Consider the following 25,818-nt stretch of genomic DNA (forward strand, 5'->3'; position numbering starts at 1 on the left):
TTAACTGTAAAAGAAGCTGCACACCAGTCATACAAATATAAATAATGAAGTTGCTTTCAGTTTTTCTTTTTAGTATAGAAAAAGTAATAATAATAACAATGAAGTAATAGCTATTCCAGAATTAGAAGGTGATGGAATTTACTCTCGTATATATTTCTATCAAACTCATGTCTGCATTATCTTTACTTTTTGAGTTCTTCCTCTGTTTAAACTCGATCTACACATGCCGATGATTATTGCAAAAACCAAGTGTCTTTGGTAACCATGGATGATTTTCTTGTCTTAGAAACCATCACAGATTTCTTCTACTATCTCATGAATCATGCATGGTCGAGAAAGTTTCTTCAGCTATTTCATGGCTGGTGACGCTTCTCATTTCTGCATGTGCCATGTGTCATACACTTCTTCTTCAAGTAAACAGTCGAGAAATATTCAAAAACAGAATTTCTTATTTTGAGAAAAATATATACATGTCTTTAATTTGATTTATAAATATTCAATTTGATACCCAAAAGGAAGTCAATACACAAACTCATGCATTTCGTTAGTCCTCCCTTGGCCAGCCGGCCGATAAGGTAATAAACTAATAATACCATGCTTGGTTTTATGATTCTAATATTTGATACTATTGTTTTTTTAAAAAATATATATTAAAATAATTTTTTTTTTTATTTTTTATATTAATATATAAAAATAACATGAAAACATATAAAAATTAATTGAAAACGTTAAAAATCTGGATGGATAACTTGTTCCCACGCTTGTGTGTTTCTATTTGAATTTCAAAATTGTTGACAAGTGTCATTAATGGTGGATTTATGTTCATATATGTATATACCCGCAAGCAATTACTTTCTAAAGTCGATACGATATTTAGGGCCAACTAAAATGTCTGCGTGCTTTAAGAAGAATTAAACAAAAATACAAATTCGTAACGATAAAAGAAAAAATTATATATCTCTACAACATTTTAGGATAGAAAAAGATTTATTTTTAATCAGTTTAATATCTCCTCCTCTTCTTTTTCCTCAGTCATGACAAAATTATTTATACTAGAGTACAAGCCGACGTTCATGTATAGCATTTCTTATGTGTTAACACATACCCTACAGTATACAAACAGTTAAATACGTACTTTATACTTAAGACTAAAATCCAAATTAAACGTTGTAATTATGGCTGCATTACTGATCGGATATCACAAATAAATAAATTAATAGGTTTTTCGTAGACAGATTAAATTTTTAAATAAGCGGATCTGTCATTTTGCTCACCGAACTCGAACCCTATTATTTGGACTTTTAAGCGTGCAGCAGATTTGTGTGAAAAATACTACATTATCCCCAGTCTCTAATAATCAAAATTCTAATTTAAGGGGGCATTTTCAGAATCCTGCAACTTCCAATTGCGTTGCAAAACTAGTAATTAGTATATAACGAGGCAAGATGTCCTACTAAAGTAGCCAGGCGCTCAAGTTTAGAATCTAAACAGAGAATCTCTGTAGCTGGTCACATGCTAGGCAAATTTATGTATGTTTCTGTCTGATTTCTTGAATCTTTTTTTCGAGACAACAAACCAATTTCAACTCAGATCCCAATGGAGAAAGTGTTGGGAGCCAAAAAAGATGGCCTGGAACGGAAACAGCAGGAGAAAACATTGGCCATATGGGATTTAGGGAGCCCTTTGTATGACTCGTATGAAGTGGTGTCACTCACTCACCTCATTGAACGGCAGCTAATGACACTGCCATCTCTGGGAGGATCAAAAAGGCTCTCGTCCAATATATTTTCTCCTGCATGTGATGATCATGCTGTCATTCCTGCTGCACTCCTCGACTCAAATATGGGCTCCGAGAGAGAAACCAAAAGAGGACGTTCTTCTATGCTGTACAACTTGACCGAATTTGTGAGGAGACAGCTTCGGAGAAGGAGAAGCTGGATCGGATCCAGCAACAGAAAGGACAAGTCCAAGAAGTTGAAAGCAGGTCATTGTGTCTTTGTATTTGGTTTGGTTTGTGAAGGCAACAGCTAGAAATAATTAAAAAAAAAAAAAGGTCACCAGAACCCGTAATTGACAGTGGTTGTTTTATATAATTGCATGTTTGAGATCGTGCTGTGATTGTTGTTTTTGTTCATTGATTTGTTGAAATATAATCTCTCAAATGCATAGATATCTCCTCTGGATTTCGCTTCTTACACATGGTAGCATTTAAGATTGTACTTGATCTGTCAAATATCGATACTGGATAGATCGCTCAAAATCACGTAATTAAACAAGATCAATTGTATACTCTCACCGACACACATTACCATTACCAGTCAGATTACAATCTTAAGGCAGGGTTAACATTTTTTTAATTTCATTCTTCCCCCACCTCATTCCCTGTTCATATGATCAGGGAAAGAGGGCATCCTTTTTATTTTCCTTTTTCTTTCCTTTTCCTTTTCCTTTTTGTTTTCTTTGATTAAATGCTTTTTACCTTTTTCTTTTTATTTTATACTTCGATATTTTATTAGCTTTGAATTAATCATCATAATTTGTTCATCTCAATACTTTTTTTTTTCACATTGAAAGAACTTCGATTTAATTCATGGAATAGCATGAGTCGGAAAACTAACTCTTAAATGGCATGATGGATCTGTTTCATTATTCATATAAAGTATACAATAGCTTTCGAAGCTACATTTGAATTCCCTCAACAACTTCTCCATCATTGGGCGGCGTCTATGGAGTATAAATCCTTGATTTAGCATCAACAATTTTTTTTTCCCTTGATTTTCACGCATAAGCCTCTCAATTTTCAAATAGCTTTTTAATTTATTTTTCCTTCAAATCTAATTCATGTTCTTTTATTACTATTTTTTTTATTTGAAATAATTTATAAAATTGAGTTTTCTTAAAAATTTCATCCTCCTTTAATTTTTTTATGTCATATTTGTTTTTATTATTTTGATTGTTAATTATGTTGTTTTAAATTCCTTTCTTAATTGGATTTATTTTTCAATTTTATCCCTTCATCATTTGGTTTTCATTATATTTTTATGTCAAATTAGGTTTTATTTTTTTATTACTATTTTTTTTACTCTTACAAATTTTTTAGATTAAAATATTTTTTTCGGTTTCATCCTTCAATATTAAATTTGTTAGGAATTGAGTTTCATAGTTGAACCCTTAACTCTAGAATTTCACGGTTGTGAATTTCAAAAATTAACCCAAATTTAAGAGATTCTCCTGGATTTGCTCCCCCCCTTTATTTATGATCATGATTTTGTTTTTAATTTCATCCTTCTATATTTATTTCTTTCTTAAATTTTATCTATAATTACTTTATAACTCTTTAATTTTGTTCCATATTTAATACGACTTGAGGTCAATTAAGACCCAATTAAGGCAACCGAGAAGAAAAAAAAGGAAGGAAAAAGAACAACTTGGATTGTCCAAGCTTAATTCATTGTGGTCGTGTCCATTTTCTCGGGTCATAAATTTTGCGTGTTAACCCGAGTTAATATAGTGTGTCGTCATCTTTTCATTGCACTCCTAAGATTTTTTACAGCTTAATTTTGTGACAATATGCTATTTAACATTTAACCTAGGGCTAGGTTGATGTTAAAAACAAAGGTGGTGTGAACTCTTTTTTTAACCAAATCACCAATTGAATAAGGCGATCTATTCGCTCTCGGCCTGATAGGCAAACAAGCACACCAACTTTTTCTTGTATTTATTAACGCATTTGGTGATCAATTAATATAATATGATATATTGGTGTAGTTTTTTTATCCTCATTCTAAATAGTTTATCACAAGTAGAAAAGAAATCACTCATATTTTCTTAATGCAATAATTGACTATTCATCTGCCCTGCAGCAAAACATTATAAAACAAAAAATCATCCCTAACATCTTATAGTTTGATCAAAATTATACTTAATTATAAAGTTTTTAAAAAATTATAATTTGCATATTGAACTTTATACATGCGCTAATACTTAACATTCTCATAAAAAAAATCAATAAAAAATATTTATAAATTTATCATTATTTTTAATTTAATGACTAAAATACTCATATATTAAAAATTACAACTTTTCCATAAATAAATAAAAAAAACCCCCTTTCATCCTTTCTTATAAATGGATTTCAATCATCAAAATTCAACAATCGCCTTAAGACTTTGGATTTCCAATCCTATTTGTCAAGGCTCCATAAAACCTTAATGAAGTTGTCAAGGTGGTATGATAAGAAGATTGACTAGAAAGGAAGGGACATTGAAGGCTCACCATGGAACCTTGACAAATAAGGCAAGTTGATAACTCAAATCAAGGGCGGAGGCATGCATGGGATTAGGTGGGCTCTAGCCTAGGTCAAAATTTTATCAATATTTTTTTTATTAGTTTTATGTAAAGAAAATTAGTAATTCTCAATTCAAGTATCAAAAAATTCTAAAAATTTACTTAGAGCCTTCTAATATGATGTTTTAGCTTGGTTTAAAATTTCATAATTTTTAGAGAAATTCAAAATTTTGATAAAAAAAATCATAATTTAACCAGTTTTATGTTATTGGGTGTAATTTTCAATCCGAATATCAGATTGAACTGAAATTTTACGAGGAATCTTAAAATATATTGAATAAAATATGGTTAAAATTTTATGATGAATAAAGTTTGGTAGTGCTAACAAGAAAAAATGTCAAATAAAAGCAAAACGACTTATTAATAGTAAAATGGTTATTTGCCATTAAAAAATAAAACAAATCAGTTTTTCCTTTCTTTTATATGTTGTTGATTGGGCAAAGCATAATAGAAAAGGAAAGAAAATAAAAAGGCGAGAGAGAAGAGAAAAAGTAAGGGGAAAACATAAAAAAAATCCAAGAAAAAAAAAAAGAAAAGTGAGAGAATAACTTTTTAAACTTACAAAGTCCAACTTATGAAATACTAATCTAAAGAAGAATTAAGTGAAGGAAGGAGGAATTGAAAGAGAAAAAAAATTAATTACTTTTTTTTTCAGTTGACATGAGATTGTTATTTTATCCTAGTATAAGGGTTGTTACAATACCAATTCAGATTCGATTATAGATGAATTATATTTCAACAAAACATCAAAAGATATAACTTTAATAGTGAGTTTATTTTTACTTTTACTTTAATTTTATATACTTTTAAATTTATTTTTTAATATTTTGGGTAGTGTATTTGAATAAAAACTTTACCGTTAACTTTAAAAATTCATGTACATGAGCTAATAATTTATCTTAAAAAAGATTTATATATTTATTTAATAGCCGAGGGTAGGAAAAATTCCTAGCTTTGCCCTTATCTCAAGTCATCTTCCCTCCCAATCTTTTCCCTAGCAATCCTCCATTTTCAACCTTCATAACCTCTCTAGGCTCTCTTTTATAAGTTTCAACAAAAACTTCTTTGATAACTAGGTCAATAAACATCCAAAGCCTCTCCCTTCCATCAACCTTCTCTCTTTAATCTCCCTCGATAACAACAGAAAAACCTCGAATTTCTATTCTCTTTCAATCTCAAACCCAGGAGGAAATCAAAAAAATCCAACCCAACAATAACAGGTTACTGCAAACAAATGCTTGACCAGTATTTATAGGACTGTGACAACCTACCCGATTATTGTTACACCTTAAAAGTGGTGAAGATCTTAACGAAGACCTGGTGTTTTAAGAGAAATTGAGGAGAATGACAGATGGGAGGATGAGTTTCGGGTCAACCCGTTTGTCGAGTTCTTGACCTGAGCTTATCAAATTGCTAACAAAATTAATTAGAAGTCCAGTCCGCTAAGCTAATTGTTTGATCTGTCTCAAATTTTATCATTGAAGATGTTTTAATTTTCTAATATGTCATTTTGCTGAGATTTTTAGGTCAAATCATCGAAATTTATCATGTGATTTCTACGTGGCTATTTTTTATTCTTAAGATACACTTGTAAGTCAGACGTCAACCAAAAGTTTTTTTATATGCAAATCACATGATTAATTCCAATAATTCTATTTGAAAATTAATCCTGTCATGATAATATGTTAGAAACTTAAAGTATATTTAACAATAAAGTTGACCCAAATGGAGGTATAATGGTATATTGGAGAATTATCCTATTATATATTATATATAAAAAGAGCTTTAGCCATTACCCGCTAATTTAAATTTATGTCATGTATAATTGAAAAAAAAAAAAAAGAAGCTTTATAATAATATAATATTAAATGAGATTTTTTAATAATTATTATTTTAAAATATTGATGTATATTTAGAGTATGAAATATAATCCAATTCATGAATTACTTAAGTATAGTTAAAAAAATATTTTATACTGTTTAAAATCAAATAAATTAATTTAATTATAATTATCAAAATTTATGTGAAATTATTTAAAAATAAAAGATATTTATTTTAATATAAATTGAAATTTATTTATTTATTTATAAATGACTCTGGATAATATAAAAATAAAAAATATATTATAAATTTGTTAAATAATATATGTCCGAAATACGGCTACGAAACTAGTATTGTGAAAGATACTTGGAACCTCAAATCTTAGTGCTCAATCTAATGGAGCGTGCTATAACCAAAAATCATTCAAGTCAAAGAGTTAAAAGGTTGGCCCAGTTACATGGAAACTGGTCCACCCAATTCTAGCCTTGGACTGGATTACTCAATTCTCGAACTAGCCGACGTCACAGGGCTCCATACCAGTTACAGTTAGCATCAGGAAACGGTGCATCTTATGCCACCTATGTTGTCTGTTGGATGATTTTTTTATATTTTTTTAAGAAATATTTAGATAATGTTAGTGTTTTTAAATAGGAAAAAAAACTGTTGTATGAATTTTTTTACAATTTTTTAGGAAGTAATTATACTATTTGAATCCAAATCTCAATGAATTTAGGGATGCATATTAGTTTTTTTTTAAAAAAAATTTTGAGTCCAAAATAAAGCAAACATCCTTACAAAGTATGCATGAAGCATCTCAAATGAGACCTCCATACGAGGACAGAAACAAGAAAGTCTGAAGAACACAGCCATAAAATCAGCAAAGATCAAACACAGAACTGACAAAATCTTGGTTCCGTTTGTATCAATCACTCTTGGAAAAGAAACCGGGGATCAGTTCGTACTCATTGGAAATATCAAAATCACTGTGACCGAGTGGCTTCAAGCTGTAGTTTAATTTAACTGTGTAGAAAATGCAAGGAGCCAAGGAGTTCCAAGTTAATTTGAAGTTTTTGTTTTCTCATGCGCTGCGAACCTGTGACGTTGCGGTACAATACGCTGTGGAGATTCTCTACACAAGTGGTCAAGAACAAAAATGCAAGCAAAGAGTGCTGTCGTGTAGCTAGAAAGCACGCTGAGTGACGGGTTAGTTGAAATCTAACCTTCCCAAAACATGATTGCAGCATAAAGACAATGCTGAGTGTTCTTGAGCTCCTTGGCTTTTAATGCAGCTGTAACTGGGTAAGGGTTGAGAATTATCAATTTGGCTGTGAATTTGTTTTAAAATGTTTGGTGAATATTTTAAAAACATCTTCAATTCAATCCTTTACTTCAAGTATAATACAATTCATTTAGATACGTTAACTGCTACTTTCCATTAAAATAAGCATTTAGACCTGTAGCTATAAGTGCAGGCCGTGTAATTTGCCTATGCTGCCGTACGAAATGGTCGCTAATTTTTTTTTGTCAGCCAGCTCTGCTTCTTGTTTTTTTTTTTTCTATTAGCTTTCGGCTTTGACTGGTGTGATCTGTTAATCATTTATTTACCTGCATCTAACTTTAACAAAGAATTTAAATTAAATAATAAACACCATAACATCTAGTTATATAATAATAGAGGTAATCATTTTTTAGTTTAAATTTTTATTAAAAAAAATAACTAAATTGAATTTAAAAAAAAACAAAATCACAATTGAAATTGGTTCAAACTAACCAGATTTGATTCTGTTTTTTTAAAACCGGTTCAAACTGATTTGACTCAATTTTTTTTAGTTTAGACTTGATTTTTTTTTAGTCTGGTCTGTTTTTTTTTATTTAGATTCGATTCGATCTTTTCAGTTTTAAATTTATAAAACCGAAACCAAACAGTGAATTTTTTTAAAATTTTAATCAATTTTTTTTTATAATTTAGTTTTTTTAGTTTTTTTTTCAATTTAATTAGTTTTTTATTTTCTTCTCACCTATTACCTATTATAAGATAATAAATTTCTCCACGCAAAATCTCAAATCTAAGCGACGACTTGAAGCAATCATTAATGAGTGGGGGTTCAATCTTGATGTGTAAAAATTGATTTGAAATGTCCTTGTTTTCTTTACTAGAGAATTAGATCATTAGCACATGTACTCTAAAAAAGGATATTTCAAAAAATTACATCATTAACATATTAAAAAGTGAAAATGAATAAAAATATGGATATTTTTAATTATATACAACAACACTTTATAATTTTTTATATATTTTTTTAATATTTAACCGCAGTAAAACACTAGTTAAATAGCTAATAAGCACAATAATGCCCAAATAAATTACTATAGCCCACGCTACCATGCACATAAATACATCACATTACAGATTGTTGTAATACCTTATTTTTTATTATTTTTATTATTATTATTATTTTAAGACCAGGTTGATGGTTAATTTAGATAAATTTGTTAATAAAAGACACTTAAACGCAAGAGAATCAAAGTAAAAGAAACATAGAAAATCGGAGTATAAAATATTTTTCAGAAAACAAATATAAATTATTATTTAAAAAAAAATTCTGTCAGGAAACAAATACTTGGAAACTTGAAGAATATTTTCTTATAGAATATTCCAAGCAGAACAAACCGACAGCAAGTAAAAAAAGAAACCTCGCAGCAAGACTGCTTTATTACTTTTAAAAGCAGAACGCTCAGGTGTTTATTTCCTTCCATAAATTATCAAGACCAAGCAGTAACTGGATTGGTTGGACAGACCCTTCTCTCATAAATCGATTCATCCAATTCCAATTGAATAAACCTCTCTACTGTAAATTGATCCATCTAATTCTACTAAAGCGCCAACTGCTCATAATTTTATTGCCTACCTAAAACTATCGGCCACCAAGAACTGCAGTGCGGAACCAGAGATTTAGGTCGTGGTAAAAATCAAAATTTAATAACTCAAGAGCTCAGAAAGTCAAACGTAGATGTCGTGGCAGCGATGCAGGCGAGGGTCCGTTGGAAGAATGGGCGCTAGAAGGTGTGGTTGTGGGGCAGCGAATGGAGACTGGTCATGACTCGGACCCTGTCAGGCTCTGGTTTTTCTTTTCTTTTACTCTGCTGCCACCCTCTCTCTCTCTCTCCTTTTCACTTCTTTTCACAGCGGCCAAAACCGTGCTTTTCTCTCACCAATCACTATTAACAACAAACCCACAAAAGCAAAAAGTCAGATACTGCGTTTACAGATTGGAACAGATAATATACATATAAAATATAAAAAGAAACCAATAAAGCTAAAGAAGAAAGAGCACCCCAGCAGCGAGTTGCAGCCCACCCCTCTCCTTCTTTCCACTCCAAAGTAGGTCTAAATCCTATAAAATGCAGGATTTTACTTTTTGAACAACATAGTTTACACCCATCAGGCAGGGCATAACAACCTTTATATTCAACATCAACGGCCATGAACTTTGAAAATCCACATGAAATTAATTCTTGAATCCTCAAACTACAACTATTGGAAGCTTGATTGACCAAATCATTTGAAGAAACCACACCAACTGTAATATTAGTGATAATAACTTCCTCGTGGATAAGGGACACTCTCAAAGAAGGATAAAAGCTGGTGTGACTTAAATGCTAAGCCCCCGTCTTTTTATTGGAGTCCTCGCTCGCCAAATTGCATGAATGAAAAAAAAAAAAAAAGATTTTTAATCCATATTTATTTTTGTACCTGGAAAAACGCACACAGTGTGAAGGGCATACTTTCAGGCCCTATCAATAATTTTCTGTATTTATTTTCGAGTTAAGTAATAATTTTTCTTTTTAGGAACTGAAATAATCAAAATCTGGAGAGTTGATAGCCATCTCCAAGCAAAAAGTCGTTGATTTATCACTTTCCTCTCTTTTACTTTAAGCCAGACAAGCATCGATTCCCAAAAGGAATCTGGCGGTCAAGAAATACGACGTCGCTTGAAGCGTTTTTAGGAAAGCCTGAAACATTGGAAAACGATCCCGTGAATTGTGTGGGTCTCTCTCTCTTTTTCTACAAAAAAAAAATGAAACAGACAAAACACGAAGTCACAAACAGCATAAAAACACAAATTTCTCAACAACTACAACAACAACAACAGTAGAATTTCACAAATTCTAAGGTTTCTCCTAGAAGATTCCCGAGAAAAATTTCCCTTCTCGCAATTTTACCTTTCTTGTTTGGCTCCCCAGAGAAAAGAGAACAGACACAACGACAAAAGTCCTTCTCTAGAAGACTAGCGTTTTCACCATGTCTTCTTAAACCTCTGATCTCCTCAACTTCTTGTTATCTCAATAACCCTATATCTTTTTATTTTCAAGTTAAAAATATTCTCTTGTCAAGCTTGGTTGAAAGGTCGTTGTTGCTAAGTGTTTGTTTGTTTGTTGTGTTATTACCTGTCGTTTTGTATCATTGTTTATATAAACAAAAAAGAAAAAAAAAATATTTGTTTGAATGATTCATTCTTTGTATTAATAATAAAAATGGCGGAGTCAACGAAAGTGAGGTTGGTACGGTGCCCAAAATGTGAAAACCTTCTTCCAGAGCTTGCTGATTATTCTGTTTATCAGTGTGGTGGTTGTGGTGCTGTTCTTCGAGGTACTTGATTTTCTCTCTCAATTTTCTGTTTGTTTGATGAGAAAGTTAATTGGGTAAAGCGATAGAAAGATTATGTCTTTAATTTTGGTTTTTCTTACTTTTCATAATTGAAATTCTTGGCTTTTGTACTAAAATTTGGTGTCTAGCTGATTGTTTCCTTTTCAGTTAATTAAGGAGTATTAGCAGTAAGTTGTGATGCATTATGTTTGATTTGAGATTTTTGTTCTCAATGAATGGAAATTTGATTTTCTCTCATCTTATTAGATGAAATGTGTGGTCTCCCCCCCTAGCTCATTGTAATTTCTGTTCTATTGATCATGAAACCAAGGAGAGAGAAGAAATTAATGAATTGAATAATCTCTGTACTTGCTGGAGATTTTTTTTGGGATCAAGTTTTGAGAGTCGTATTTATTGTTTATGTGAAATGCAGCGAAAAATAAGAATCGGGATACAGACACTTTATCACTGGAGAAATCGGATGAAGTTAGGGTAGCTGGAGTTGCTACCATCTCATCGATTTCTGTGGAAAATGTAGTTGAACTGAGTGATACTTCTGATACAGATGTTAAGTCGAATGCTGGTTCTTTGAGGTGTGAAGAAAAGAATCATGAGAAGAACGATATGGACCGCGATGATATATCCAGGAATCCAGCTAAATCTGCTAGTGGAAAATGGGTCGTTGGAAATGGTCTTGAAGATGATAGGAATAGAGATGATTGGGGTGATGCAGCGGGAAGAGAACCTGATGAGGTGAATTCGCAGATCAGATATACTAAAGGGTCTAGGAGATCTGGACAGATGTCGGGCAGGCAATGTGGGGATAGAGGTGAAATGGAGGGGTTTCAAAGAATCTTGAGATCTGAGGGTGAAGGCATGAGATTTTCAACTTCAAACTATCCAGATGAGGGCCCATCGAATTACAATTTTGATTCTTCTTATGGTTACGGTGATCAATTAAGGAATGTTGATGAGCAGAGTGGGGCTAGTAGAGTTCAGTACCTTGAAAAAGATCGAGCAGAGCTTCTCAGGAAGCTGGATGAGCTAAAAGAACAACTTAGCAGGTCCTGTGATGTGGCTGACAAACCCAACGAGAAGGTTCCTCTTAATGGGAGAATGGCTCCTCCAGATTCTTATGGTGGTTCTGATAAATGGTTTGAAGGTAGTTCTTCAATGTCCAATAGGGCTTCAATGCAGTTCTTTGCACCTGATAGGCATGCCACAGGGCCCTCTTACTTCAATCACCATCCTGAGTCTTTTGCTTACACTAATGGGCATGAAATGCATATGAATAGCTTTCATCCCTCGGTGCACAAGTCAAATCTTATTCCTGGATATGGGGATCCTTTTGGGTCTCAAACACTCAGGAGAACTCCACATAAGTTACCTGGTCAATACCAACAACCACCTCATCAATATTTTTCTGGACATTACTTTGATACCAATCCTGATTTATTCGAGCCATATCCATCCAATGCAGCCTTTCACCAGCCTTTTTGTTCTTGTTTCCATTGCTATGAGAAGCATCATGGAGTTTCAGCAACAGTTCCACCCGCTTCTTTTGGCAATATAAGGTTCCCTGATGTGTCAAACAATCCCATAATGTACCAGCACAGAAACTCTGCGGCATTTGGCCCACACATGAATAATTCCAGGATTCCTGTTCCTTCTCAATTCAATTTCCGCAGTTCTCAATCCCACAAAAGATGGCCAAGTGATCTCAACTCTGAAATGGCTGGTTTTGCTCGCCCTCATACTCGAAGAGTGGTCTTAGCCAGTGGTAGCAGATGTTGTCGTCCCATAGCTGGCGGCGCTCCATTTTTAACATGTTTTAATTGCTTTGAACTGCTGCAACTTCCCAAGAAAGTACTACTTATGGCTAACAATCAACAAAAGATGCAGTGCAGCACCTGTTCCAGTGTGATCAATTTTTCTGTTGTAAACAAGAAACTCATGCTTTCTGTTAACACAGAAGCAACACAGATTCCTACAGAGGTTGATGACAGCTCCAGTGAGATGATAAAAACCCACACTTCATATTCCCAACACCACATCAACAGGATAAATGCAAATTTCTCTTCCGATGATTATGATAATTCTGGCTATGACTTCCAAACAGTAGAAACAGATCCAATAGGTCACCATTTGAAGTCAACCAATCCTCAGGAGACACAAAGTTTCCACTCTTCATCTCCAAGTACATCTGAGTATGAAAATATCCCAGACATTTTAATTGCACCCATCAATGGTGTTCAGCAAGCCTCACTGTCTCCACCACCTCCTGGTTCACCTCTTCAGCAGCATTTTGATTTCTCTTCTAATAATCATGCAGTGAATCGATTTGGGAAGGGAAACCGAAGCAATCGTGCAGATCACGAAAGGGTGATAACAAACAAGGCTAACACACGACAAAATTCTATGAAAGAGGCTCCTGTGGCGACTGAGATGGAGGTGTCATTTCCTGATTATTCTAATACTGCAGCATCCCAAGATTCAGGTGATGCGAGCAGAGAAGATAGTCAGTCAAGAAACAACAAGGGGGGTGATTCATTTTTTGCGAACATTATCAAGAAAAGCTTTAAGGATTTTTCCAGATCTCACCAGACAGACGAGCATGGTAGAAATAATGTCTTGGTTAATGGGCATCACATACCAGATCGTTTGGTAAAGAAAGCTGAAAAACTAGCTGGACCGATCCATCCCGGACAGTATTGGTAAGTTTGCATTCAGATTCACCAGTTGTTGCAAATAAGAATGCTATTAATGCTTTTGTCTGAGGATTTAGATTGTAGTGGTATCCATGTGCTTTGTAAACCTTGTAAATGATTTTCATGCATGGAAACGTAAATCATTCATTAATTGGTGTAGCTATTGTACATGTTCTTGTATGTTGCATGTGTTTGAACTTTGAAGTGTGTGCTTAGTGCTGGCTGAATGCTTGTTATTTTTGTGCCTCAATTACATTAGTGGTCGCTTATAATTCTAGAAGGAAATAAAAAGGGTTGTTTTAATGTTTGGTTTTTACTATGTTCCTTGACCAGGTATGATTACCGAGCTGGATTTTGGGGTGTTATAGGCGGGCCGTGTCTTGGCATAATTCCTGTAAGATCAACTGCATTTTATTTTTGTTGTGTGAATAGTAGTTCATTATCAACTAGTGGTAGTTTTATTAGTAATATTTATGCAACTGTTATTTTTCTTGCAGCCATTTATTGAAGAATTAAATTATCCCATGCCAGAAAATTGTGCTGGTGGGAGTACTGGTATTTTTGTAAATGGAAGAGAGCTTCATCAGAAAGATTTTGATTTGCTGGCTAGTAGAGGACTGCCAACTGATAGAGACAGATCTTACATCGTTGAAATCTCTGGAAGAGTCCTGGATGAGGACACTGGAGAAGAGATGGATAGTCTTGGCAAACTTGCTCCAACGTAAGTTTCCATGCTCCACTGTTCATTTACCTCATTTTCTTTTGCTTGTCAAATTATCAAAGAATGAGAATTGCATCGTTTAATCCTGCCATCAACTATTTTACAATGAGTGTCATATCTCTATGCCATCTGATTATAACCACTGCCTATGTCATAAAGAAGAATGAAAGGATCACGGCAATATTATGGCTCCCTCACCGCCCTGAATGTTTTTACTGGTATAGAAAGAATGATATGATTTTTCATGTGAGTGTTGTGTTCATCACTGCATTTTCCCTGCTATTTGCATGTCTGGAACACCGGGCTGACTTTGCATGAAGAGATTACATCTCTTCATAACGGTACTGAATAATTGCTAAATTACTTCTAGATATCTGGTCGATCAACTCAAGTTTTTCCTATCCTTTTGTACCGTTAGCCACCTGAAAAAGAAAGTTTACTAATTTTAACTTGTCATCTTTGAGAGGAATGTATTTAATCAATGTCTCCCATAATAATGGGAGCCCATTACATGGGTTGAACCTACACATCCATTCTTTCATGAAGGTTGCTGTTGTGCCATCTAATATTTTACAGAAAACAAATATGTTATGAAAGTGGAAGGATATAATCTCATTGATTTTCCAAACAGAGTTGAGAAGGTAAAGCGTGGATTTGGCATGAAAGTTCCCAAAGCTGCTGTGCAATGAAACTGTAGAGGTCAAAAACTTGTGATGTGGCTTCTGTAATGCGGGCTTGTGATGTGGCTTCTGTAATGCGGGAACTCTGGAGTCGTTCTGTGTTGGAATTTGTACAGCCCATTCATTCAAAGGATTCAAAGGATCTGGACAAAGTGTTGCTGACATTGTGGTTCATGAGTGGTTATATTTTGGATGGTAGGTATAGCTCTGATGTCTGGAAACTATATCTTAAATATAAGGCTGGATCTTTGATATTTTGTTAGTGTATGTTGATTGTCGTGCATGTAAAAAGTGATAGTGTGCTGTGACTTGCAGAAATGGAGTAATTGTGCAATTGTTTTCCAATTTTTGTTGATGCTTGTTCTTGTTCGGTCATCAATTTAAAATTCAGGTCACCTCATTTCTGTTTTAGATCCAGCATTAAAGTAAATTCTGTAGGCAGAGCACTACATGGTAATAATCTAAATGCGGCACCGAATCCCTGCTGATCTTCGTTTTTGAAAATAACTTGGAAATTAAACAGTGGTATCCAAGCAAACTAATCGGTTCGATTTCCTTCCTTTTTCTTTCTTGCTCCTGTAAAATCAGGGAAGGTATCGAAGGTATCTTGTTGAGTATATTATTTACAACGCAATATGCTCTCCATTGGAACCATTTTGTGGTGTTTCCTCGAACCTTTGACAATCCTGTGTCGTGTTCATGGGCCTCACCCCCACCATATATCACCTGTCAAGACTTTAACAAGGAGCTAGGACTTGATGTATAAACAATCCATGTTCTGAAGTTATTTTCTCTGCTATTACAGGAACATGTCGTGACGTTTTTTAATGTTTTGAGTTCAAATCTTTTGAAGCGAGAAACTTTATTAAATTTTTCTAAATGTATGAAATCTGATTTTATCATCAAATTGAAAGGCATTTTAAATTTAAAATATCTATCGTCGTAGCTTGTTTGTTTAACCGATGATTCGAACATCCGGTCATCGGTAACAGATCTGTTTATGTAATAATAAAAAAAATCGAGAAGAGTTTGAAGCATTTCGCTATCTCATTTGGGAGGAGAAGACATTTCAAGTCTGGTACCTTTGAATCTCTTGAAAGACACTTGAGAAAGGGTTTTCTCTTCTCCCAACGGAACTGTACGACCTGAAAGAACATATGACTATGAGTTGGTTTTTAACGAGATTGGCCTAGCCAATCATTGGTCTATCAGTACAGAAGAAGCAGAGAGACGTGGCACTTTGTTTATTCGAAGGATCCTTTCCTTCCAAACAATGATTGCCCCACAAACACACATGATCAGACTGTGTGGCAGTGCTATGCGGGCCTCCCTCCTGGGCTCGTGCCTTTCTGAGCCTGGTTCCCGAGGATGGGCACGAGGCCCACGTCCCAAAGTAGATTACCTTTCCTTTGCTGGTTTGTTTGCGGCACCGGAGTGCAGCTTGATCTGTGCCAGCAAATGATATTTTCTATGGCCCATCCAAATGCATGGTGGCAAGTGGCACGTGGCAAATTGTAAATGCCACGGTGTAGTAGGTGACAAGGCAAATGTCACTGACCTGTCAGGGAAGTATCCTCCCACGCAACTGGGATATTAAAGGCATTCAGGAATTTGGCAAAACTCTGATTGTGCTGGAAGGCTCTATATTCAAAGCTTTTGCTTTATTTGCTAAAATACAAGGGGGCAGTGTCCCTTTCCAGTCCCCACATGAGGCCCTCCAGAATCTTATCAAACACCAACAGCATTGGTTCTGAACTCAGAACGGTAGGTTCACTGAGTTGTACTTTGGTTTTTTATGGCAGTCTTCTCCCTCTCAATCACTAGTTTTATCCTCGATGCATGTAAGATCAGATCCCATAACTCCTTTTCATCTTTGGTGTGAATAAAACTTGATCCAAAAACCACCTTTTTAAAAAAAAACCAAGATCCAGAAATACTCGGTAACGAGTAAACAACTTAGTGACATATATCAAAGTGCTGGTTCGTTTTAATTCTCCTTGGCGGGGAAAGTTTTATATCTTGAGTTTGAACCATACAAAGGGGTTGTTATTCTCCTCTTTCTTCATCTGCAATCAATACTTTGAATATAGGCCTGTACATTGACTATTTTTCTTGTCGTGAAAGGTGTTCATGAAATGCTTTCTGAACAATTGATTATCATCAATCTCTAGCAGTCAAGATCAGCAGTGCCTGAAAGAAACGACATCTCTCTCTCTCTCTCTCTCTCAATGGGCATAAAGTAATGTGGTGTGTGTAGGTGGGTGGGTTTATAAATATGAAAATTAGGATAACGCTAATCTTGATTAATTCATTAAAAAATCACCATTAGCATATTTTAATACTAATAATGTGTTTTTGTCAGGTCCCGGTAACTAGTTTATTTAGTACAAACAGGTACACCGACATGCGCCTTCTTGGGCATCTCAAAAAGCAGTATAATGTTATAGTAACTCGCTGATGTTTAGTCCTTTTTAGAGCTCGTCACATAACGTCAGTTTGAAAATATAATTTTGCTAATGTCCAGAAAAGAAAGGGACGGTATTAGACTACGCATCGTTCAATATTTTTTCCCACCATGCTTGGGCTGTATTCCACTTGATTCCAAATATATATATATATATAATTTACTCATTATTAAAAATATGTTTTAGCGCACACGTGTATTTTTCCATATCTTAATTTTTAAAAAATTAATTTTATTAGAAGTTTTATGTTTTCATTTCATCAAATTAATTGAAAAAATAAATGGTTCAAATAAAAATAAAAAACTATTTTATATAAGTTTATAATTCAAAACAAATAACAAAATGAATGAACAACCGTGACTATTTTTTTGGATTGAAAAAAATTAATTAACCTAATAATCGTTCATATTAAAAGTATAATATCTCCAGGTTTTTAACACTGTGAAAGGAAATGATATCATTATTGAAGAATTAATCTAACAATTAGAACATACATAATAAAGAAAAATGAAAATTAGTCATGATCTCAAAGAAATAAAAACAACGAAGACGCTGTGGATGTGATCTTTAAATTCTCACAGAACCCTCAATCCCCTAGAGAAGTTTTTGGAGATTGAATAATAATAAAAATCATGCATCCATGATAAAATTCATATCTCATATTCTCAATTACATTAGGTTTTAACTTATGTATATTTCATGATAATAAAAATTAGGTGTTAACTTATGTTGGTGAAAATATTTTATTTGACATATGATTGATTTAATTATTTATTTTATCATTAAGTATATTTCAAGAAATGATTAAATGACCTAAGTAAAATATAATTCTACCGTTATTATAAGTTTTTTTAACATGATTTTGATAAGGGGAGAAGTTACCATTTTAAGCTAATTAAAAAAATAATATGCTCATTCCTTCATCTCAGCTTGTGAGGGAAAGACGGCGATAGCGAAAATGAAAAATAATGATATTTATTTATTATTTTAATTATATTATTTTGATGATAATAAATATTAAGAATTAAATAAATATGTATACACTTTACTCCATCATATTCCCCATCAACCAAACAAAGATAATTATTCTATCTTGTTCAACACTATCAAATACAACTTTCTCTTTATTTTATATTTCATCTTATCTCATTTATTCCAATTATTTTTATGTCTTCAAATAAGAATCAAAAAGCACTCGAAGAGGAAAAATAACAGGATTTTCTTTAACAAACTCACACTCACTGCTCTATAAGTAATTAACTACCAAATAAATCCAATCAAAATAAAAACATTAATTTTTTCATGCTAAAACACCATTTGGGTTGTTGAGGAAAACCAGTTACGGTTTCAGTTTACACTTCTCCTTTTTTTTCCCTCCCACAATCAAAGAGAATTTGCCGGTCTCTCTGAAACCAAATGGTGAAGGAAATGAGGTCTGTTGTGAACCCATTTTCACCCCTTAAACACAATAATGTCATTATAAAGTTCGCGGTCTCATTTCTCTTGGTTGGCCTTGCTTTCCATTTATTAGTCTCTGATTCATTCAGATTCTCTTCAGTTGTTGAGACACCAGTACCAGCTAATGAAGAGACTGAACCAGAGTCTTTAGTGGCTTCTTTGCCTGCTGAAGAGCCACTATCTAATGATTTCGCAGCTAATGAAAGCCAGACTTCACAGCCAGGTATCCAAATTTTGTTTCCTTTTCTTTTTCTATACATGCCTGAATATGAAAGTGATAATCCGGATGAGGAATCGGTTTAATTACAAGAAAGATTTGTAGAAATGAGGATATGGGTTTTCTTGGCCGTGAAAACTGGATTCAAGATTGTCTTAATTCTTCCACTCTCTTTCTTTCATTTGCATTTTCTGAATATTTGAAGATTGGGCCAAACACTTTTGTGGTAATTGTTTTTTTGTGCATTTGTTTATTCTGTTTACAGTCCCGGGTTCTTTTATCTCGTCTTGTCCAATTCTTGAGAGTTGGTCAATGCAGACAGACCACTCACCATTTAATTCAACTACAACTTGGCAGTTTTTTTTTTTTTGGGTGCTAGGTAGCTTGTCTGGTTTTACTTTTGGAATCTAATCTAAATCTGAATAATGCAAACTAGTGTCTTGAATTCTGCACTCTGCACTACACCGATTGAACTTTTTTTTTTTTTTTTCATTTAAAAGGCATGTGCTACCGTTTCGTAGAATTATGTTTTCTGTCTAGTCTCTGTATTAGCATTCACATTCAGTTAATACTCCTACTAGTGTAGTGATGATTTTCCACGCATGTAATTGCAGGAAAGTGCGATTTGTTTGTTGGAGATTGGATACCTGACCCTTCGGGTCCGTTTTACACAAATCAGAGTTGCCTTCAAATTGAAGGTCATCAAAACTGCATGAAAAATGGAAGATCTGATTCAGGGTACCTCCACTGGAGGTGGAATCCACGGGGCTGCAGTCTCCCCAGGTTTAATCCTAAGAAATTTCTTCGCCTGATGAGGAATAAATCATGGGCCTTTATTGGTGATTCCATTTCTCGTAACCATGTCCAGTCATTGCTTTGCACTCTCTCTCAGGTAAAAACCAAGAGCTTAAAGAAAATCTCTCTGTCCTTAGCCTTTGGATTTCTCGATTTACTGTCAATAATCTAACACTTGCTTGACCAGGTTCTTCAACCATTGGTACGTTTTTGGAAATAATTTCTTGGTTAGGTGCATTGATCATTTAATTGTGCTAAATTGATATCTGAAGCACTTTAGATCATCAATACGTGCCTCGTGCTGCCTCTCTCATTGAAAACTGATCTAGTCAAGAGAGTTGGAGTAGAAGCTAAGTTTAATTAATCTAGAATGATTGGTATACATTAGCCACCTTCACATGTGAAGATAGAATTGCTAACTAGGCATTGAGCTGAGGTGGTGGGGATTTGAGGTTCTTATGATTAAAGACACTATGCCTCCTTTTCAAAAGCACACAGAGGCCTCTAATTCTCCACATCACTGCTGTAAATATTTCTGCAGTGATCATGGGACAGGGTTCTGATTTCCCATGAATTACTGTCGAAAATTGGGGTTTTATATTTAAGGGCTTTTGTTGTCTGCTTTGCCAGCTTGAATTTGGCTGTTTCTTTTCTTTTCTTTATCCTCATGATGCTAGATCATATAGATGTTGATGTTCGAACATCAATCTTAATCTATTGTGGAGTACAGCTGCTGCTTTAATGGTTAGAGCACAGCTTTTAAGAGGTTATCCAGTCCTTTTCTGAGATGGTTTACCAACCATACATGTGAAGGATTTCGATTGTCATCTTGAATCTTCATGTCCACTCAGGACACTGAACTATTGTCAAGCACACACTCACAACAATTCTTGTTGGCTGGTCTATGTGATTATTTGGCATCAATAATTGGCAACTGTTAGTAGTTTTATTGGCCAACATAATAAAACCAAATTTGAACCCATTGATCCAAACAAAATCTTGCACGGAATAAAATATACATGATCGTAAATGATATTTGTTTGGCCTCATCTTTCTTGTTTTGGAATGATATGTTTGATTGTCTAGAAAAGGAATAAAAATAGAAGGGACTAGGAGATCCAACAGAAAACTGATCTGCCATGCAAAGAGTAGGGATGTGTTCATGGGGTTTTTTGTTTTTTTTTTTTATGATTTTGTGCAGCAGCATTATATTCTGTTGGGAGTTTTTGAAATTTGGTTCCATAGGCAATAATTGATCGATTTCTTGTTATTTATGTCCAATAGGTGGAGCAAGCTGTTGAGGTCTACCACGATGAGGAATACAGGTCGAAAATATGGCGCTTTCCATCTCACAACTTCACACTTTCAGTAATTTGGACCCCGTTCCTTATCAAAGCAGATATTTTTGAAGACATGAATGGAGTTTCCTCTTCAGAAATCCAGCTTCATCTAGATAAACTTGATAAAAAATGGACCGATCAATATAGGAATCTTGATTATGCAATAATTGCTGGAGGGAAATGGTTCCTGAAAACTGCCATATACCATGAGAACAATGTGGTTACAGGCTGCCATTACTGCCCTGGAAAGAATTTGACCGAGCTAGGGTTTGATTATGCGTATCGCAAAGCAATGCAGCTGATTTTTAACTTCATTACAAACTCTGGTCATAAAGCTCTTGCTTTCTTTCGAACGACTACGCCAGACCACTTCGAGAATGGAGAATGGTTTAGTGGGGGCACTTGCAATAGAAAGGTACCCTTCAAAGAAGATGAGGTTAGTATGACCGATGTAGACACAATAATGCATAATATTGAACTGGAAGAATTTGAGAAGGCTACAGCATTAGGGCCTGAAAAGGGGGTGGCTTTGAAACTTCTGGATACGACTCGATTATCATTGTTGAGACCAGATGGGCACCCAGGACCATACAGGCAGTTCCAGCCATTTGCAGAAGATAAGAATGCTCAAGTTCAGAATGATTGCTTACACTGGTGCTTGCCAGGGCCAATAGACTCTTGGAATGATTTGGTGATGGAGATGATAGTCAATGGTGGAATATAGCAATGACAGATGTTTGCTAGGCTCAGCTATTCCATGATTTTTCTTGACAAGCTTCGCTGAATAAGATTTTGATGATTGAATGAAGCGGGAATCGGTGTTAGATAAAAATAAACAGCTCATTTTCCTTGGGTTGTGCCAGCCTTAATGGGGATGCCATTACCCTGCCTTTGTACACCTGTTGGGTTGGCTTTTGTAACCTATTCTGCCATACACTTTGAATTTACAGTCGTTCTTTCGTAGGAAACCTACACTGTTCTTTGTTTTGGGTCCAACAGGACCAGCATAGCTTTTCAGTTGTAATCATACGCACCCTCAAAATATAATAATAATATTAACATATTGTACATTTGCCATCTGATTTGGTGCTTTCACACAAAAAAATGTTTTTCATACTATGATGCATTTCTCATGTTATTCGATGCATAAATGCTAACGATTAGAGAACAGAATAACTAATAGTAAATCACCAGCCACAAGCTGCTGCATCAGGTAGCAAAACAAAGCTAGTAAACGCATCATCAGTCAGTAAAAGTGTTAGCATCTACTTGAAACCACTATTGCATTGATAAAATACCCTGCGGCTCAACCAGCCATCCGAGGAGGTCAATTCAAAACCACATTTTTTTTTAGGAGAACAACAAAAAACACAAACTTGCCAGATGAATTTAGTTGCCCTTGCCACTAGCCCATTGGCAGGTCGCATTCGACTTACCCAAGCATTTCCAAGGTTCAACTATGTCTACATTATAAAGGCTCTCCCTGGGACTTGAGGGAGGCAACGTGATTATTGAGCGAAAAGGAAATGAAACAGCTTGTCCAATTGAAATCAGCTCAGACAAAGTATACAACGTATTACACAGTACAAAATTGTAAGACCATGTTTTTATCAACAAACAGCGATAGCTTTTTGACTCCTAAATTCTAACCCTTCAATAGTAAATAAAATAACAAGTAAAGTTGCAAGTTAATATACTTGAGGGAAAATCCAGACATTGCCGCTTCTCTTGAATGGCAAGGGCCAAATCTTCATCATAGGATATGCCTACGACTCTTTCCCCAATCATTGTGCCAATGGAATTCTATGGCTACCAGCACAGAGCATTAAAATAAGATACCACTGAATTGCCTAATTATGTTAGTTTTTCACTTAAAAAATCAATATGACTTTGTTTCTTTGACCAAACTCTTTGGCTACTGGTTACATGTATAGACAAACAATGCAATTTCTCAGGAAAAAATGTAGAAACTAAATATGAGCTGGTATTTTACAGAAAGAAAAACAGAACATGAAAGAATGAAAAGCATTATTTTTACCAAAAATTCATAAGCACAGTCACATTTCATGTGAAATTCACTGCAAGTGAGTTGTGGCGGCTGCAGCCTTTCACTTACTTCTTGTGACAGGAATTAACAAAACAATTATTAAAAAAACTTCACAGCAACCATCATAAACCAAAGCAAGCAGTTGAATTGTGCTTTCTTTTGGAAGACTCTGTATGAGATTTAAAGCCAAAAGAACTTAGTGTTTGAACTATTAAGAAACAACTAAAACAGTTACTCAAATGTTGATTTAAAATCTCCACTTTATTATTCAGCTAAGAACTCAGGTCTCTCATAGCAGCTTTGGAAGATCCATTGTAATAAAAAGAACACAAACTCCCAACAAAGATTACAATGCATTCGTAACACATTTCACCTCCATTCTATTTGGTCAATGGTGTTGAATCCTGCTTCTTCTGCTCTGGTTTAAGATATGGATTCTGAAAATTTCAAACATATAACAAGGTATTAGACGATTCATGATCACTCACAACTAAAACACAAAACAATTTCCAGCTAAAGGTACATGTCCAAAAAAGATATTCAAGAGTGGGCTATAAAAATAGACTTCCAAGCATGTTCAATCACATCACTTATGCAAATCCTAAATTATGAGACGACAGAATCTTCATGGAAAAAAAATGGAGCTGGAACACACTGCCTTCCCAGCTTCATATTGCTAAGTGTTTCCGATGAAAATGACACCACTCTTATCTAATATCTGTTTTCATAAGATCTACAGTTGAGATGTTTGGGGTAGTGTAAGTGATCATGGGGTGGTAACTCATATCATGGGAGGAAATCATGCGCAGATGGAATCACCTGAAGATGATTTTCGGCTGACATTAAATGGATTGTTAAGATTTATACAGTTTGGTAATAATAATGTTTAAATTTCAGAGTATTAGCAAAAACAGCTACACGAAATATATAATCAGAACTAATAATGATAAAGATCAGGAACAAAAAATTGGATTAATTAGTAACCAGTTAATTTTTTTCTTTACTTTCTTGGTCATCAATTTGTCACCATAGAAAATTAAAAAGAAGAAAAATAACACTTAAAAGATAAATTTCTTCTTTCTGATTTGAGCGTAACAACATATATAGGAAGATAAATTACTCGATCAGATTTAAAAAAGATAAAAAAATAATTGAAATATAGTAAACTTTCATAGCGGCTAAAACTGAAATGGAAAAACTAGGGTTAGGACTTTACTTCGAAGAAAAGGACGCGAACTGCTACAGCAGTGCCCATGATCCCGCCCAAGATTACAACTGGCCCTGTTAGCAGACTCCATTTACGGTATATCATCTTTTCCTCTCCGATTTCAGTTTATTCTCTTCCTTCAATCCACGGAGACCACACCCACTTCAAAATCTACAATTATTTGCCTCTCTTCGATTGGGGGTGCCTCCTGGATTTTTAGCTGGGCCTGTTAATAGACTGGGCTCCAGTAGGCTTTTGTTATGTCGGTTCATTTTGCACACAAGTTTCTCAGTTCTTCTAGCTGTCAGATTGGGCTTCTCAATTCTTATTCCTATGGGTAAATTTTATACTCCCTTCCTCCTAAAAACAAATATCCAAAACTATTTTCCTACAATACTTCTAATTAAAACCCTTTTATGATACAAAAAGTACAATTAAAAGAAAATTAAGGACTAAAATTAATGATATGATACAATTAAGGATATTCTTAATTTTTATAGAAAGACGAATATGATAAAGAATATGATAAAGACTATTCTAAAAATAATGATTTGTTTTGTTAGACTTATGTGATTAACAAGAATAATTTTTCTGTTTGACAATTACAAATGACATGATTGGTTTACATATATCCAGAACAGGTTCACTGTTAAAAAATTAGAAAATGTAAAATAAATACTTCGTCCATAAAATACTATCATCAAAAACTTGATTATCAAGATTTTTATTTTGTCGGACTGTAAAAAGTAGTTTACAATCCGAGGTACATCATGAATCTAATCAAAATTTTATTGAATATAAAAAATATGTTGGAGTTACAACTATTTATATTATTATTAAATTTAGCTCAATGAGTCAATTTTAAAATTTTTTAATTTGATTTTTTTAACCTAGTCTTGATTTAAAATTAAATTCTGTTAAAATTATCTTAGCATGATTTAATTAATTTGACGGGTTTAAAAAATATATGAATGACAAGTAAAATAGCATGATTCGACTTGAAAAAATTTCAAGGATGGTATTTTGTTTAATATTTAAAGAGTGACATGCAAAGTCAATCCAAGCTTTGTGACTTAATTAGATTTGATAACTTTGTTTTTTTGTTAAAAAAGAAAATTACTTTTTACTTAATTATATAATAACAAATACATATACTCGTAAGATAAAGTATAAATCAAATGTCAAGATACTTGTTTGAGACTCTGATAATTTTATAGAAAGTAAACTAAAATAAATTATGAAGACCAATTCAAAACCAATCAAATATTTAAAGAAAATTTTTTAAAAAAAAAAACAATAAAAAACCTAACATTGGAGGATGAAGTTAGAAAAAAATATCAAATAAAAAAATGATGACAATGAAA

General features: G+C 33.9%; 3 protein-coding genes across 3 annotated transcripts; 2 read left to right on the forward strand and 1 right to left on the reverse strand.

Annotated features, from left to right (window-relative positions):
- The first annotated feature begins 10,151 nt into the window (after positions 1-10,151).
- On the forward strand, positions 10,152-15,270 carry LOC118041543 (uncharacterized). The gene is made up of 5 exons (XM_035048938.2): positions 10,152-10,819; positions 11,250-13,530; positions 13,858-13,918; positions 14,022-14,245; positions 14,877-15,270. Exons 1-5 carry the CDS (start codon positions 10,705-10,707, stop codon positions 14,932-14,934), a joined length of 2,739 nt encoding a protein of 912 aa, XP_034904829.1. The 5' UTR covers positions 10,152-10,704; the 3' UTR covers positions 14,935-15,270.
- Positions 15,271-18,553: 3,283 nt separating this feature from the next.
- LOC118041541 (protein trichome birefringence-like 25) lies at positions 18,554-22,279 on the forward strand. Its single transcript, XM_035048936.2, has 3 exons — positions 18,554-19,071; positions 19,680-19,957; positions 21,145-22,279. The coding sequence occupies exons 1-3, from the start codon at positions 18,807-18,809 to the stop codon at positions 21,922-21,924; spliced, it is 1,323 nt and encodes a 440-aa protein (XP_034904827.1). The 5' UTR covers positions 18,554-18,806; the 3' UTR covers positions 21,925-22,279.
- Positions 22,280-23,489: 1,210 nt separating this feature from the next.
- Positions 23,490-24,687, reverse strand: LOC118041542 (succinate dehydrogenase subunit 8, mitochondrial). Its single transcript, XM_035048937.2, has 2 exons — positions 24,464-24,687; positions 23,490-23,684 (listed from the first exon to the last, which is right to left on the reverse strand). Exons 1-2 carry the CDS (start codon positions 24,557-24,559, stop codon positions 23,628-23,630), a joined length of 153 nt encoding a protein of 50 aa, XP_034904828.1. The 5' UTR covers positions 24,560-24,687; the 3' UTR covers positions 23,490-23,627.
- Positions 24,688-25,818: the final 1,131 nt, after the last annotated feature.

This window comes from Populus alba, chromosome 14 (assembly GCF_005239225.2).
Source record: "Populus alba chromosome 14, ASM523922v2, whole genome shotgun sequence".
Taxonomy (NCBI): Eukaryota; Viridiplantae; Streptophyta; class Magnoliopsida; order Malpighiales; family Salicaceae; genus Populus; species Populus alba.

Bases quoted from the DNA above. Each gene is read 5' to 3' on its own strand.
- LOC118041541 (XM_035048936.2), top strand. From the start codon at position 18,807: ATGGTGAAGGAAATGAGGTCTGTTGTGAACCCATTTTCACCCCTTAAA. The intron at 19,072-19,679 runs GTATCCAAATTT...ATGTAATTGCAG, and splicing joins AAGCCAGACTTCACAGCCAG to GAAAGTGCGATTTGTTTGTT. The intron at 19,958-21,144 runs GTAAAAACCAAG...TATGTCCAATAG, and splicing joins TGCTTTGCACTCTCTCTCAG to GTGGAGCAAGCTGTTGAGGT.
- LOC118041542 (XM_035048937.2), bottom strand. From the start codon at position 24,559: ATGATATACCGTAAATGGAGTCTGCTAACAGGGCCAGTTGTAATCTTG. The intron at 23,685-24,463 runs GTAAAGTCCTAA...TGAAATTTTCAG, and splicing joins TTCGCGTCCTTTTCTTCGAA to AATCCATATCTTAAACCAGA.
- LOC118041543 (XM_035048938.2), top strand. From the start codon at position 10,705: ATGGCGGAGTCAACGAAAGTGAGGTTGGTACGGTGCCCAAAATGTGAA. The intron at 13,531-13,857 runs GTAAGTTTGCAT...TTCCTTGACCAG, and splicing joins ATCCATCCCGGACAGTATTG to GTATGATTACCGAGCTGGAT. The intron at 14,246-14,876 runs GTAAGTTTCCAT...TTTTCCAAACAG, and splicing joins CTTGGCAAACTTGCTCCAAC to AGTTGAGAAGGTAAAGCGTG.